Source organism: Sebastes umbrosus, chromosome 14 (genome assembly GCF_015220745.1).
Source record: "Sebastes umbrosus isolate fSebUmb1 chromosome 14, fSebUmb1.pri, whole genome shotgun sequence".
NCBI classification, from domain to species: Eukaryota; Metazoa; Chordata; class Actinopteri; order Perciformes; family Sebastidae; genus Sebastes; species Sebastes umbrosus.
Genome location: NC_051282.1, coordinates 16,932,061 through 16,949,001, shown reverse-complemented (window position 1 = coordinate 16,949,001; position 16,941 = coordinate 16,932,061). Strand labels below are relative to the sequence as shown.

The following is a 16,941-nucleotide window of genomic DNA, read 5'->3' as shown; positions in this document are numbered from 1 at the left end:
TAAATTCAGAGTCCTAGGAAAATGTTTGTTAATGCAGAGACGGAAGTAAATCTGTTTGGTTTATATTGTAGCTCATCTTGAGTCAGTATGTGGTGAAGTTGATGGCTGTGTCAGTTCATTTAGCACAGCTATTTAATGGGTTACAAAAGGCTTCTGAACATCTGTCACATTTTGACTCATGAAAAATTAAATTGGGGCTTGTATTCACCCAGGACGAGATGATCAACGTCATTGGTATCACAAGGGTCACGGATACAAGGGTAAGAGCAGCTGCTATTTATATTATTTTAGAATTAAGTACTTTGTGACTTTCAAGTCCATTTGGATGCATATGTAGGCTTCATTAGCTGTCTCTATATTCAATCTCGACTCTTAACAAACGTCTCATCATCCCAGGTGTCACCAGCCGTTGGCACTTAAAGAAGCTTCCCCGCAAAACCCAGCGTGGTCTGCGTAAGGTGGCCTGTATTGGTGCCTGGCATCCTGCTCGTGTGGCCTTCTCTGTGGCCCGTGCTGGTCAGAAGGGTTACCACCACCGTACTGAGATCAACAAGAAGATCTACAAGATTGGCCAGGGCTACCACACAAAGGACAGAAAGCTGGTGAAGAACAACGCCTCGACAGAGTACGATCTGTCCAACAAGAGCATCAACCCCCTGGTGAGTGACTCATGCAACCTGGACTTCAGTTGACACCATCTTAACCTTGAAGTGGAAGACTTGACTCACTTTTCCCCCTTTTCTTTCCTCTTTAAGGGTGGATTTGTCCACTATGGAGATGTGACCAATGACTTTGTCATGGTGAAGGGCTGTGTTGTAGGGACCAAAAAGAGGGTGCTGACTCTGCGCAAGGTGAGGACAAATTGTTGTGCCATTTTATTTATTTTTAAATGGCCTGCATGTAATGTTACAATCACTAAATTCTACCAGGAAGTTTAAATTGAACCAACATGAAACTTAAATGTGTTTCCTTTCTCTTCCAGTCACTGCTGGTGCAGGCCAGCCGTCGTGCCTTGGAGAAGATCGACCTCAAGTTTATCGACACCACCTCCAAGTTCGGTCACGGCCGCTTCCAGACCGTGGAGGAGAAGAAGGCGTTCATGGTAAGACTTTGTACTGAAAGCCATACTATCACCTCCCTCTGCATCATATTTAGTTTCCTAGCCTCTGCTTAGATTCAATGATGGAAGATACTTTAGGAAATCCTGTATTAAATACTTGGTGTGCCTTATCTTTAACATCCCCATATGGGATGTAGCACACAACGTTGGCTAATAATAAATGTAAACATTGCCGACACTACTCCATATTGTCTGTTCTGCATGTCTTCAGTTCCTGTTTCCACGCACTGTACGTAACCTGGTTCAGTCTTCAGTATGAACACGGGTTCCATTCCAGTGCCATATTGAGCCCCAGTGAGGCAGGGGAGCAGCAACGTTTTGTGCTTACTCCCTGTTCACTCTCTGGGAACATTTGGCTGCTCTGAGCCAACACATAGACTAAGTATTGGGGCATGAAACTGATTTTTGTCCCGTTTCTCTTTTCTCACAGGGACCACTCAAGAAGGACCGTATCATCAAGGAAGAGACTGCTTTAAGTCCTCAACAAATGCCTCTGCTGTGTTGACTGTCAACATCATTCCTGTTCTGCAGAGTTATTTAATAAACAAACAAAAACCCACAGAATGTGTCATGTCCAATTTATAAATGACTATGCCTGAAACTAAGATGTGTAGGCTAAATTCAGAGTCGTAGGACAATGTTTGTTAATGCAGAGACGGAAGTAAATCTGTTTGGTTTATATTGTAGCTCATCTTGAGTCAGAATGTGGTGAAGTTGATGGCTGTGTCAGTTCATTTAGCACAGCTATTTAATGGGTTACAAAAGGCTTCTGAACAAATGTTGCATTTTGACTCATGAAAAATTAAATTGGGGCTTAGCAATATCTCCTATCACTGTGATGGGAGACTAGATATTGTCTTGGATTATGAATATTGTAAAATGGCATAAATCTGTTTTCCTGGTTAAGTGCTGCATTACAGACTGACTCATAAGTTTATTTTTGGGAACACACAAATAGTCAACCCTGCAATATCTATAGAGGTATTTGGTCCCAATTGTGATATTTGTTTCCCCATCACCCAACCCATAGAAGTGTGTAACCTTTTGGAGGACTGGCCTTTTTATAGTGCGGTGATCTCACACAAAACCTATGCCAGTGAATTTCAGTGGGAGGGGCAGTAAAAATACAAATGCCATACTCTATTACAGGTAAAACTCTTGTGGTGCAATGTACTTTAAAGTACAAAAGTAATACTTGATACTCAATACAGAAAATGGATCAATATCAATGAAGACGACATTGCCAAAGCATCATAATAAGAAATGAGATTATAAAAAGTACAGTAGCTCCTTCTGAGCTGTAGTGGAGTACAAGTACAATGTAGTCAGCCTGTGAATAATTATTTAAAAGTTTGATTAATCTGACTTTTCTCAATTAATCAATTAGTTTTGGTCTATAAAATGTTGAAAAAATGTTAATCAGTGTTTCCCAAAGCCCAATATGACGTCCTCAAATGTCTTGTTTTGTCCACAACTCTTAAGATATTCAGTTTACTGTCATAGAGGAGTAAAGAAAACAGAAAATATTTTTTCTTAAATTACTCAAACCAATTAATTTAATAGTTAACTAATCGAGTAATCGTTCCAGCTCTACAAGGTAACATGAAATGGAAATACTCAATGACGGTACAAGTACTTGGTTGCGTCCCGCCTCCACTAACTGAGCTTGTTAAACCCCATCAGCCTGAGCCCGGCCTCCTGTACTGCAGCTGAAAAGGTCGACATCAGCTGTGAGGAGAGCGGCCACCTCTGCAGAACTGATGGACAGCGAGACGCTCGCTTTAGCTAACATTGCATGTTTTAACTGGCTATATGTGTCCTTGAGCTGTAAGGCTTGTATTCGGCTGACATCAGAACTCTAGCAGTCACGGTACGGTAATTAAGCCCCGACATCATCCATTCTGACTCATCACTGCCAAAACCAAAAAACCTCCTCTTCAGCAGGTAATGAGGAAGACCCTGAGAGGGCTCCGCGGGCCATTTAGATGTCCTGCAAAACGCCTCTCTGAGACATCTCTGCATAATATTCAGCACTCTTAGCAGAAATGTGGATTTCCTGTAAGGATTTTTTCAAGGTCCCACCTCCTTCTGCAGTCGAGGGAGTTGAAGGACAATTGTTCTCCGTTGAGCCACATTTCAAGAGTCTGACATTTTCTCTACCAAAGCAGAAAATATCCTCCAAAGGACACTTGTGATGAACGGGAGCCCCGAAAAAGAAGCTGTCCACGTACAGGCGGCGGGAGGAAGGAGCAGGGTGAAGCCCCGTGTCACTGGAGATGGTCCTGCTGTTACATAATAACCTCCAGAGGCTGTGACCTCTGACCCTTCTGCAGAGCAGCAGCTCAAAGCTCCCACGCTGCTCTGCTTTACATAACGCCCCCTCTGCTGACGGTGACCGGTAACGGTGTGCACAATTATGCCATTAATTGCTCCCTGTGTCCCATTCAGGTGAGGTTTAGTGTCCCAGCAGGCGCTCTCTTTATGACCCCGCACATCTGCTCAAACAGCATCTCTGTGCACTTTTCATAAAGGCCTGTCTGCACCTTTCCCCCCATTAGTTCAGTCCTCCATCATCTCAAATGAGCTCTGCTCAGAGCCGGGGACCAGTGGAGCCGGCAGGAGGAGGATGAGGAGGAGGAGGAGGAGGACGGCTGGATTCAAAGAAGAGGGGCTCATTTTACAACTCATTGTTAATAGAAACATTGTTTATTCAGAGTAATAAATTAATGCCAAATAAAAAACTTTTAATATTCTCATATGAAATAATCAATTAATAGCTGCTATTTGTAACTCCAAATAACCTACAGCCATGGACAGATTATGAGATTATGAGACAGAAATGTTAAAGACACCCAATCCTCCTACAGGAGCCAGACCCCCAGACTGAAAGAGACACAACATTACTATAAACGACACAGCTACTTTCTCTTTGTGGTTATTTTGTGTATCTGTGGTTGTTTTACAGCAATATGTAGTAGTTTTGTGTCTTTTTGTGGTACTTTTGTATCCCTTTATTGTCATTTTGCATCTCTTTGTGGTTGTTTTTCATCATTTTGTGTCTCTTTGTCATTCGGCATCTCTTCGACGTTGTTTTGTGTATCTGTGGTTGTTTTTACTTCACTTTGTAGTCATTTTGCAGCATTTCGTGGTAGTTTTTTTTGTCCTTTTTCTTGGTCATTTTGCATGTTTTGAGGTTGTTTGGGGTCATTTTGCATCTCTTTGTTGTTATTTTGCGTATCTGAGGTTGTTTAACTTCACTTTGTTGTCATTTTGCATCTTTTTTTGAGGTTGCTTGTGGTCATTTTGTGTCTCTTTGTGGTTATTTTGCACACCTGTGTTTGTTTTTGCTTCGCTTTGTAGTCATTCTGCGGTCGTTTTGTGTCTCTTTGTGGTTGTTTTTCATCGTCTTTTGGTCGTTTTGTGGCTCTGTTGTAATTTTGCAGCTATTTGTGGTGGTTTTGTGTCTGTTATCATTTTGCAACTTGCAATTTGTGATAGATTTTTGCGTCATTTTGTTGTAAATTTATTTTTTTATCTCTTTGTAGTTGTTTGATATTCCAACAAGAAATGTTAACAGTCACTTCGTACAGAGGTTCGGTTCAGTTCATTGCACCCAGTAGAACTTTTCAGTGATCTATCCATGATACTGACAAGCCAACTGTGGCTCAGAGGAAGAGCAGTTCATCCACTGATCAGAAGATCGGCGATTCGATCCCCGGCTCCTCCAGTCAAAATTGCTCCTGAAGGCTGTGCATATAGGTTTGTGTATGAGTATGTAGATGAGATCCTGATGGGCAGGTTGCATGGCAGCCTCTACCATCAGTGTATGAATGTGTGTGTGTGTGAATGGGTGAATGTTGACATGTTGTGTAAAGCGCTTTGAGTGGTCAGAAGACTAGAAAGGCGTTATATAAATGCAAGTCCATTTATGTGACTCTGTGACGGAGACACCAGGGGCGGCCAATCAGATTCCCCTGATTAGTTCAGTCTTTTATCATCTCAAATGAGCTCTCAACGAAGCCAGTATAGTCTCTGTCTCTACTTTATGTGTGTGTGTGTGTGTGTGTGTGCTGTCCTGCAGCGGAACCTCCAGTCCAGTCCTGAGGTAGCAGCTGTTGCTAGTGGGACAGCAGCCAGGTAACCAGGGTGCATGCTGGGACAGCAGCAGGGAGGAGGGCCAAGCGTTTGATTTATGTGAGTGTGTGAGAGTGTGTGCAGTTGCTTGTACGTGTAAGTGGGTGTGTGCATCTGTGTGTGTAGGTGTGTGTCCTGGCATGGCGGTCAGCCGGCTGGCTCAGAGTCAGCGGCGGGCCGTCCTGCAGAGTGAGGGAAGTGGCTGGGTGGTGCTGCAGCGTGGCGTCTGACAGGAGGACAGACTGTCGGAGGGGACGACCACACACTGAAAGCACCATTATTACACTCGACGGAGGCCACGGGCTCGGCTACTGCTGGTCTAGTGGAGACTATCTGTCTGCTTGGCTACTGTTAGGATCCGTTATTCTGCATGGACTGAGTGGAATTTAATTTCGTGCTGGAATAATAAGTCGAAGTCACACAATTTTCTGCCAAAGTTGGTCCAGTTTTATAGGTTATTTCTGTATTTGGATTCATGTCTGTGCCTTCCTCACTGATTCAAAGTCGGTGAGACAAAGGGGATGTATTTCCATGCACCAATCAGGATTTAGAAACATTCCAATGTGAGTCTGATAACAGTTGTGTGGTTGTTTGAAGCAGATAAGCTGAGTTTTTCTTTCAACAAATAAGACCTATGGATGTCTTTATCAAACTTTAGCTTTGATTATTGTATATTAAGTCATTCATATTTAAGGTTATAGAGAAATACTTAACATTTCAGGGGTTTTAAATTATTTATCAAGAAAAAATATAAATTTTTTTTTGTTCCAGCTCCTATAATATGAGGTTTTGCTGCTTTTATGTGTTTTATATTAGTGTAAATTGAATATCTTTGGGTTTTGGACTGTTGGTCGGAGAAAACAAGCTATTTTGAGATGTCACATTGCGTTCTGGACAATTGTGATCGGCATTTTTCAGCGGTTTCAAGCTGATTAATTGATTAATCAAAAATATAATCTGCAGAATCAATAACCAGACATTAATGAAAATAATCAATATTTGGAGCCCCTGTGGGAAGACTGATTTTTTACAAGGTGGTATCAAATGCACCGCCGTTCTCATTCCCAGTGCGTCAAATACCAACGCTTTGTCACGCCGTCAGCGTTCGATGCTGCCGCACAAGGCACCCTTTAGCGCCGGTATGAGTAAACAATCCAATGACTGTGTTTGATTTGTGTTATTTTTTATAGGAGGAGATGTTCAAGGTGCTGTCATTCGTCTCGAAGGAATGGTCTGCTGGGGGTAGGGGGGGTTGTGGTTGTAGGCAGAACCACAGTTGCCCTTTAACAGACGCCCTAAAACTGACATGGATTCAGAGTTGTGACCAGTTGGGATGAGAACGTGTGAAGGAGGAGCTGGAGATGATGTGATCCATTTATAATATAGATGGATCACATCAGCTCCAGCTCCTAGATTCTATATATTGTCTGTGTTACGCGGTTTAATGACTTTTAGATAGCGGCTTGTATTATTGAGCACAACTCTTTTGGATAGATTCCCAACAAGAGGATTTAAAAAAAACATTTACATTCATGCTTTTTATGCTAGAAGTGAGTCACAAGTCATGATGTAAACAGATGGAACAAAAACTGACAATGGAGCATTTCTTTTCTTTTGAATGTAGATAATTCCCATTCATATCATATGTAACGCTGACTAAAGCTTCAGAAGGCAGCAGTCCTCTGTGTTTGTGCATAGAGGACAGTGAGCGTTCCTCTTGGGCCTGCCAGACTGCAGCTCCAGCACCCCTGCACTGTGCCATCAGTATTCCAGGCCCGTTCATGGACACAGCGTTCCCTGAGCTGACGGAGGCAGCAGCCCTGCACACCCGTCTCCCATCTCCATCACGCCACCAGAGGGCAGAGCACGGCGCTCCATTTGCTTCACGCATCCCAGAGCACTTTGTGTGCTGTAGCCTAGTTTGGTTCCTCCTCTTTATCTCTCTCTCTCTTCTTCTTTTTTTTTAACTGCCCTCTATTCAGAGCTGGATTTAAAAAGCTTCAGATGATTTGTAAAATAGCAGTGACACAGCTCAGACTCTTTGGTCCATATATTTTTTATTCAGGGAATGGCGGAGCTTCGTACCGCTTGTATCAGCAGAGGGGGTGATGTGAATGTGTCATGTCAGACTATGTTTGCTCCAGTGATTTTTTTTCTTTTCTTTTTCAGCTGGTTGACCGTGCTTATAGCTCTCTGTTGCTATTCAACTCTGCATGACCCAAAAATAACCCGGGGTGAGCGCAGTCAGCAACTGTTCTCTGGTCAGCACAAACAACAGGCCGCACACACACACGGAGGCTTGCACATGCAGATTCAGTTGTTTGCACGCACAGGAGAAAGATAAACATCCCTCCGACAAAAATCCACACACACATTTCAGGTTGCATTTTGTTGCCACAGCGGTAATTCACAGAGAGTGAATGTCGAACGCTGCAGCCTCCTTTCTCAGTGACTTAAAGTTGGCGGTATGCTTCGGAGGCTTCGGGTGACGCGCCCACGCAGCTCCCATGGGTGCTTGCTTTCTCTGTCCCAGAACGTTGTCCAGTAAAGTCAGAGAAAGGTCATTCGTCGGTTTGATGTGAGGTTATGTAACCTCGCAAGCCTGCCAGAAACTCAAAGCCAGGCTTGGGCAGAGAGAGTGTGTTTGCTGTTAATATTCACAGCCAGGAGGAGACAGTGTGCTCCTCCTCAGGCCTCACCTCCTCACCCCGATACCTCCCCTCCAGGGACCCCACCCCAACATCCACCACCACTTCTCCCATCACACGGCACTGCAGAGACACTTTGATCACCACAGCAGGAATGAGAGAAACAGAGAGGGAGTGAAGTGTTGAACGGTGCATGGACGGAAGGCCCAGAGAGCTGCTCAGGACCTGTGCGATGATGAATTTGGGTGCCATATCTCAATCAAAAACAATAATTTTAAAGGACAATTCAACTTGGGTTGTATTTTTGTAGCTTTAGCCATCATTTCCATTGGCTTTGATCATTTTGTGGTCACCAAAGTAGTTGCTGACATCTTGGAAAACACTGACAATGCCACAACGGGGGGCAGCAAACATGGGCAGTCACAAGAACAGACAGATTAAACCAGGTTATCTAAACCCCTTTTATTTATACTTAAAACCCAAATTAAAGGTGGGATTGGTAAAGATTTTAAGATAGTGTTTTAACCGCTCGTGGCAATTTGGTGTTTCGAAACTGCATTCTCAATTACCTTTGCGTTTAGGCAACAAAACTACTTGGTTAGGTTTAGTAAAAGATCATGTTTTGGATTAAAACAAGTAGGCCTTCACCACTTTTGGTTTCACACGGGACACAAGAGGCGGTCTCCTGGGTACCTTGATTAGAAACGTATTTGTGATGCGTTAAAATCAAACGTAATCGGGGAGAAAATACGTTCCCTCGAAACGTAATTGACAATGCAGTTTAGTAATATGGAAATGTCCTTTTTAGGAGACCAGGCACTTTTTTGGCAACGTCACTGTGTTCCTAGATCTCAGCTTTAATTACGTGACAGTAGGTGAGTACAACATTATCACAAAAGATAGAAATGCTCGCCAAACCTATCTAGTTATCCATTTTACTATTTTCAAAAACGATCAAGCCCCTATTTTATATTCTCAAAAGCCAAGGATTATCAAGACCCAGAAGTGAAGGTTAGAAATATTACACATCTACACTTACAAAAACACACAAAAGCAGACCAGAAGAGAGGTTTCCCTCCGTCCTCTCTCTCTTTCCTCTCGTCCTATTTCCAATAAATGACCCTTTGTGCCCTCCAGCAATCAGAGCATGGAAATCTGGCCTCTGAGCATTACGGGGCCCTCCTGCTCCGGCTGGGGGAGGAAGCTGTCATTAGTTTGGAGCGCTATAATATCATTAGTATTAGCGCTGGAGCTCTCGCCCTGACCCTCCCTGACATCACTGTGCAGTGGCCAACGCTGTTAGCCTGCCAAAGAAACAAAAAAAAAGAAACAGCTTTGACTCTTCAAGGGCATGTCTCGCTTCCTCTGGACTCCAACTCCACTCTGCGAGGAGGAAGAGGAGGAGGAGGAGAATAAGTTTCATCCCACACCGCATTTCACGTGATGTACAGTATATACAAATTACAGTGCATTACTTTTCGTATAGCTTCAAACGGTGTGTGAGAACAGCCTGCCAAGCAAATAGTTTTACAATCAATCTTCAATCTGACTGTATTATTTCTCTGTAACTTGCAACCCTACATACTAAAGGTCAGTCTGAAACCCGGTGTGAGCCTATGTGAGGCCTTTCTTGAATATTAAAATTTGATTTAAAAGGTTAACAATCCCCAAACTTCTCACACTCCCAATCTGGGATAGCACAGTTGATGTACAGATGTTTTACTTGCTGTCTCGCAGGTCCGACTGACAAAATATGTGACAAGTTGAAAAAGTTATGAGAGAAAAAGACAGAGAGACAAATGGGCGAGGATATGTCTAAGAAGAGGAGAGGAGAGACAGACTTATTCATTCCTAAAACATATTAAAAATGTGAGATTCAGACGCCTGCACCGGGGCCAGGTGCTGCTTTATGAGAAAGCCAGTATCTGTAAGCCCCGCGCGCACGCGCACACACACGCACACTCACACACACACACACACACACACACACACACACACACACACACACACACACACACACACACACACACACACGCACACACACACACACACACACACACACACACACTTTCTCTTTAATGTAATCCGGGCTTGTAAAATGACTTCTGCTTATGAATTCTGAATAAAGATGGCTATACATTTTTAAAAAAAGAAGCCCTTTTCATTTAGACTGCTACGTTGACATATTTCAAATTTATGGAGAGCGGCTTGTGTCAGTGAACTCAGATAATAGCAAATCAGGATCTCAGCACTTTTTTCTAATGAAACTTTTTCTTATTTGATGAATCTGCTGGCCTCTAAACTTGGGGAAGTACTACACACTGTCAAACAGAGCTGTATTCACGCTGCGAATTTTACTTATTTAGTCTTTTTAAAAAAAAAATGTTTAGGAAGTAACCTCTCTCTGCACTCAACACATCCCCCCTTTGTCTCACAAATAGAGTTGCTTTGTATATCTGCATATGTGAGGACTTCCTCTCACATATACACACTTACGGCAGTATGTCAGGCCCTGAAACGATGCTTTTAGTGCGGTGGTGTAGAAAGGTGTTGGATGTTCACTTTACAGGGAAAGCGCCTGCTGGTGTTTTTGCAAACCTGTGTTTCTTTCTCAGGGATGTCTGTGTCTTACATGCTGTCTTCTTCGAGGTTTCTTACCTTGAAGAGAGAGAGAAAAATATGCTCACTGGGGTATGACGGATCTGTATAAAACTACCATGTAAAGAACGTTTTGATGAATTGTAAGTTAAAAAAACAAGCTTATGAAGTGTCTGTACATACATTAAACTCAGTCTATAGTTGTATAATTGGCACAAAGTTGAGGTAAAGATGTTTTCTGACTCTATTAATCCACTTATTCATATCAACATTAGGGTTTTTTTGTCAAACCAGTACTGATATTTTTGGATTGTGACTCCCAGCAGTCGATTACAGCGTGTTATCACCATTTTACAACAGCAGTCAGAGGCCGTGGTTTCAGCAGAGCACACAGGGTTTTATGTCTGACAACTCAGCTTTTATTTTTATGGCTGTATGAAGGCTGGTGCCAATATATTTTAGAGTGAAGTTGCCAAAAGCCAATATTTTGTGTCGATATTCAGTGTCTGGAAAAATTGGCCATTTTCAGGCCTAAAACTGTTTCTAAAAGCATTTCTTCATCCCATGTTTTCGTCAAATCGGTTCTCACTAACATAGAAGTACAAGAGCAAACACACACAGACACTTAACACTTTCTATGATGCCCCTTGTCTATAATGCATTATAAAACATACTTACAATGCCTTATAGACATGGGCGTCATAGAAAGTGTTCATTTGTACTGCTTTTCTTGTGAGGACCCTTGCTGATATAATGCTTTCCTTACCACAAACATTAAAGGTGTGGATGTGCTTCAAACAAAGTGAATATCAGAGCCTTCAATAGTGTCTGAACCCCCGTCCCTCGCACCTTTCCTACGTTGGATTTGGGGGGGGGCTATGTCTGAAATTGACGATCCAACAAGCGCCTCGACTTCACGTAGTAATTGGCCCGGTGTATGGAGGTGAGAAAGTAGGCAGTGTTTCTCACGTCTCTCATTTTGCACACAACTACTTCTGTCACTTTTCATGTGTTTCAACTGAGTGCAAACACCACGAATGCCTTTGAGGAAAGTCTGTTATAACTGTCTGTCGTGTGGGCCTTTGTAACACGTATAAAGACCTTTGTACGACCAAACACATTTCTTAACGCATGATACTCTGTATGTTTGTATGAACATACAAAACATCAGACAGAAGTGCAAGAAGAGCCCCACACACACAAACTACTACTTTACTTGGAAGGACACAGCATTGACATAGTCCTAACCCTTACTTTAACCTTAAAGTCTCAACTCTAACCCTAAGAGGTCTTAACCCTAAATTAAATGGTTAACCTTGCGGGGACCTAATTATTTGTCCTCACACTGTGACTATCACTGATTAATACAAGTCCACACTCATCCCATCCCAATATCTTCTCTAAGGGGTCACAAGATGATTAATGAGATAAGAATAAAAACTATTAAATTGTGTTTTGAGGGTCGAAGGTCATGTCTGACCTTGGGGAACAGTAGTTTGACATTACACTCTTAACTCAACGTCAACGCACTTTCCTTTTTCCGGAGCTATTAACAGCATCTTCATCAGCCAATTGAGTTAGTTGACTGTCAGCTCTGATGCCTACAAACATTTCAAACCATTGCACTGTTGAGTAACATCCAGTTATACACAGTTTGAACCTCTCTACCGTGTCAGAAAGTAACTTCTGCAGCAGAGGAATTTTGCTCTGTACTGTTTTTTTTTTATCATCATGTGATCCATATGTGAAACTTTGGTCACAAAACAATTGAAAGACAAAACAAAAACAGATGAAAGCTCTTAAAAGCGGACATTGAGTTCAGATTATTTTGTAAAAATTCAGTTTATTTCTTCTGACTCTGAGATTTGCTTGTTTCTTGTAAGACACTGGGTTCGCTCGGCCTCTAAAAATACTTCAAATGAAACAATCAGACTAAAAAAATGTCCACACTGAGATTATAACCTGTTATGAAGGTCACAAGTGGACAACTGCTACTCTACTCAGTTTACCATGAAGATACTATACTTTCAAGCCTAGTTTATTTTTTTGCTTTCAGCATTGCAGATACGATGATGTGACAGACAGATAAGTGTTAGTGCTGAAAACAAGACGGTGTTATTAGGTAAAGTGTGTTAGAGACACGCAGTGAAACATGGTGATTTGTTCCCCCTAGGGTTCGTATTTTATTCATCAGGACTTGATGCATCCAAGTATAGGATCATTCGGTTTTGGCACCTTTAAAGATTTCATTTTCAATTTGAACAACACATTAAAAATCAAAAGAAATAAAGAAATGACTAAGGCTGTGTGAGTTTTAAAAATAAAACACATACATACATATATTTATATATTTATAAAGAAATCAACCAAACCATTTAAAAAAGCAGTTTTGTTCAATGTAGATTGTTTGGTTTGTCTCACAAAAGCAATAAGATCAAATTAACGAAATAAATAAAAAAAGAAAACATAAGAAAAGTACACATGAAAACATTAATACTTTAGCGTCTTTGCTTTTTTTCCCCTTATAATTATTAACCTTTAAAACTTAAGTTTCTCAAGAGCAGATTTGCTGTAATTTTATAGCATGCATTTAATTTCTGAAATTGTGAGTCACTTAGCTTCTCTTGTACTATTTCATTATTTAACTTGTTTTTATTTTTGTGTTTGGCGTCCTCTTCTTTTCCTTCCCCTCTGCTCCTTCCTTTTTATTTTGTAGAAGTCGTGTTTGGAGTCTTTGTGAACTTTGACCCCTTTTGTTGGCTCTTTCTGTTAAGGGGTTCAACTCTCCGTTACGACCCCTCCCAAAAAAAAGAAAGCGAACAGGGACTGAGAAAAAGACGAGAAGGTTCTATTAAAAGAATAGATATTATTCTACTGTTGACTGTCTGCGTCTGCCTCTGGTGGCATCTAAAGCACCTTCTCTGGTTCTCGACCTTCAAACCAACAGAGTCTTTTCTCATCCTACCAACAGCGCTTGGTTTAGTTAACTTGTTTTTTGTTCTTTTTTGCTTCGGTAAAGTCTGTAACTCTTGATTATTAACGTAATAATTTATTTATAAAAGTAATACATATATATATATAGTACCTTTGTTAGAGATTACAGATTGGGCTAATTCTTACTGAATCCCAAACTGTAACAATTCACAGTTTTAATGCAAATAATGAGTCAATAAATAAAAGAGGTGTGTATCTGAGCGGTGGGCTTGCTGAGGGGGAGCTTGACCTGTTGCTCCAACCAAACATGTGGGGCAAAACTGTCAAACCAAAGGGCTATGAAATCATGAAATCTTTATCTCATAAATGCCCACCCCCCCACTCCCACCCTCTCTTTCAGGGCCCCGAACCTCATAAACAAACCCTGCGCAAAAAAATGACCCCCTCTCGGGACACCCTGACCCATTCTCGCTGTTCTGCTGTTCAATCCAGGAACACAGCAGACTTGTTGAAACTCTCAACAATGGAAATGGAAAAGTCATGCAGCTGAACAAAAAGAACAAATGTCTATAAACATGGAAATCCATCTTCTCCTGGGGCGTACTGCACCCACAGGGGTTCCCGTGTCTCCTGCTCTCCGCCGGGCCGCCCTGGCCTGTGTCGACTCCCTCATACCGGCGTGGTGCGGCGGTTCGCTGTGTTGGTCTGGCTCGAGTCTTTCAGGTCCTTCTGGATGCAGTTGTGGACTTGCAGGAAGTTGTGGTCCCTCTCAGAGTTGTAGGTGGCGGTGGGCGTGCCGGAGGACTTGAGGGTGTCCCGGGGCAGCGTGTACATGGAGATCTCTGTAGATGGCAGCGCGCTGAAGCCCTTGAGGCCCACCGGCGAGGTGTCGCGGGAGTGTGACGGGTCTGTGGAGCGGGAGGAGGAGCGCGAGCGACGTCTGTAGCGGTAGCGGTAGCTGGGGATCCGCGTTATGGCCGAGCCTTGGAGGTAGTCGGCTGCGCGCGCCCCTATTCGGAGCTGCCGATGGCGGTCGATGAACATGTGCACGGCCAAGACACCCACCATCTCAGCCATGATGAAGGAGAGGGCGCCGAAGTAGAAGGACCAGCCGTAAGAGTAGCTGTTCTTCTTGGAGTCGCTTTTTGAAGGGTCCCCCGCGTTGGCTGATATGTACACGATGATCCCGATGATGTTGCTCAGGCCTGAAGGGTCGGGGGTGGGGCGGGGTGCAGGATGGAGAGAGGTGGGTTGTGGGTAAAGAAAACAAGACACAAAGTATCAGTCAGGATGAGCTCATAGGCCGAGTTATTCTTAGTGTATGCTTAACTTAATAAGCAGTATCATTCTGATTCATATACTGTACACAGCGTATTAAACCTGTCCAACTCTCCAACATCACTGATACTGAGACTCCTAATCTTTGCTCTTTCAGTGAGTTCAGTTCTTGATGCAGATCATATAGGACAACATAATCCACATTCCCATCATACATCCACATATAAATACTTTGACTTGTTCGTGAAGTCACACATGGAGAGATGTTTGACATGGTATATCTGGGAAGATGGATCGTAGGGAAAGTGTGTCAGGGACACCGTATTTTTAGAGATGAGTCCCAATGGATGGCTTTTAGCGCATCAACAGGATCAAGAGAAAAGAAAAGAGGACAGGAGAAGGAAGAATAGAAGAAGTGACTTGTAGCTGCAGTACAAGAGAAGACCGATGCATCCGTGGCCTTTTGAATTGATGTGGTGGTATAATGTTAATCGCAAAAGAAGTGAGTAATGACAACTTATGCTGTGTCTCAATTTTTGTACTTCTGTACATACACTTGCTATTTTGAGTGCATAGGTGCGTTCACACTGACAAATAATGCAGTGCACTATGAGTACCTGTACTCAAAACGGTCACAAAGTGTGACACTTCTCACCCTCAACGGTTCCCATCTTTGCTATGTAGCAGAAGGGGAGGGACCAACAATCTATTTTAAAACTTGTGAAAAGGAAGCTGCAGCGGCTGCAATTGAAACAGCCAATAAACAACTATACAAATTTAAGTAATACATGTGTTTTTTCCCAGGACTGTCAAAGTCAATGCGATAATAAAGTGTTAATGCAAATTTGTTTTAACGCCACTAATTTCTTTAACGCATTGACACAACTTGTGATTTTTAGGTTGTAGCGGGCTCAGTTTTAAAGCTAAAGTGAAGATACTGATATCACATGAAACTAAAAAACCTAAGGATTCCATTGGTTCCAACCATGTCATACTAGCTTGTCAATAAAAAGGCTAAATAACGCTTCAAACTTACAATACATTTTGGCGAGGAAAAACTGGCATGGCCATTTTGACCTCTGACCTCAAGATATGTAAAATGGTTATAAAAGTGTTATGTAGCATGCACTGTAACCACTCGGCTACCAAGGCGCTCCCGACTGTGGTCAGCCATCGTTCGATAAAACTGGTCTAATTCAAAGATACATTTGTCAAAGACACATGAGGTGCTTGCCTCCTGTCTTACGTTGTGGGCGTAGGACTCACCTGCAGACACAAAGAAGATCCCTGCGCTGAGGATGATGTTGTGGCGTGACTTGTAGAACTCACTGGCAGCTATACACAGGCCTCCCATGAAGAGCAGGATGACACTGAGGATGGGGAAGATGCTGGAGGCTCGCACCGCACCTGGAAATCAGCGGAGGAAGGGGGGGGTGGGGAGGAATGCGAAGGGAGAATGGGATGTGATTTTGGTGTTGAGGAGAACAGCCAAAAGGGGAGAACAAAGAAAGAGAGGAAATGGCAGCGGTGAGTGCAGGGATGAGAGAAACAAAGAGAGAAAAAAGCACATTAGAATCCATTTCAGCATCTGCTCCTTGTGTGTGAGCACATCCTAATCAACACCCCATCAGGCCTGTGAAAGACTCCATCAACACTGTCTAGTGAGTGTGTATCCCCACAGTGAGCCTGTTACCCAACCTTATGTAATCACACCGCTTCACTCTCCCTCTCTCTCTCTCTCTCTCTCTCTCTGCACACTTCTCCGCAGACCGCCGAGCTAACTGGCTGCTTTATGTAGCATCATGTGAACGGCAGTCAACAGAAGTGCTACGGGGCTCTGGCATGCATATCAGCCGGGGCCGCAGTGCAGAGGGATGCAGCCCGCGCGTCCTTGAAGCAAAACAGCGTCCTTGCAGCTAATTATCAAGAAGGAAAAACTGGAGGAGAGGGATATGATGGTAGTTCTGAGGTCAAGCCAGGGTCAAAAAAAGAGCCGCGCCCTCAGGTGTCAGGTCAAATTAGAGTCATAGTGGAGTTTGAGGAGCAGACAGTTGTTGTTTCCTAAACCTGTCCATTTGTTTCACCTCCAGCCATCCTTTCACTTCCCTCCATCCTCCCCCCCTCTCTCCTGTTTAACATGCACACTTAAAGTTTCATCAGGCTGGTTAAATTTTCACCACTTCACCTCATCTCCCCACGTGGCTGCCGCCTCAGCACTTTCCCAGCTTC

General features: G+C 43.0%; 2 protein-coding genes and 1 non-coding gene across 3 annotated transcripts in view; 2 read left to right on the top strand and 1 right to left on the bottom strand.

Moving 5' to 3' along the window:
* Window positions 1–188: 188 nt before the first annotated feature.
* On the top strand, window positions 189–1,679 carry LOC119501456 (60S ribosomal protein L3-like; the record flags this gene model as incomplete). Its single annotated transcript, XM_037791826.1, is given in 6 exon segments — window positions 189–237; window positions 240–260; window positions 397–659; window positions 756–851; window positions 983–1,102; window positions 1,551–1,679. Coding segments are annotated over 6 exon segments (624 nt in total), but the record flags the coding sequence as incomplete, so codon positions are not given.
* LOC119502585 lies at window positions 1,343–1,474 on the top strand. Its single transcript, XR_005210108.1, has one exon. It is a non-coding gene; the product is annotated as a small nucleolar RNA SNORA54 (small nucleolar RNA).
* A 10,977-nt stretch (window positions 1,680–12,656) lies between the features above and the next one.
* The window catches only part of cacng2a (calcium channel, voltage-dependent, gamma subunit 2a), a 73,697-nt gene continuing 69,412 nt past the window's right edge, over window positions 12,657–16,941 (bottom strand). The window contains exons 3-4 of the mRNA XM_037791824.1: window positions 15,979–16,119; window positions 12,657–14,639 (exon numbers count right to left, since the gene is read on the bottom strand). Coding sequence (XP_037647752.1) covers window positions 14,104–14,639; window positions 15,979–16,119 — 677 coding nt within the window. The 3' untranslated portion in view covers window positions 12,657–14,103. The remainder of the gene's footprint in view (window positions 14,640–15,978; window positions 16,120–16,941) is intronic.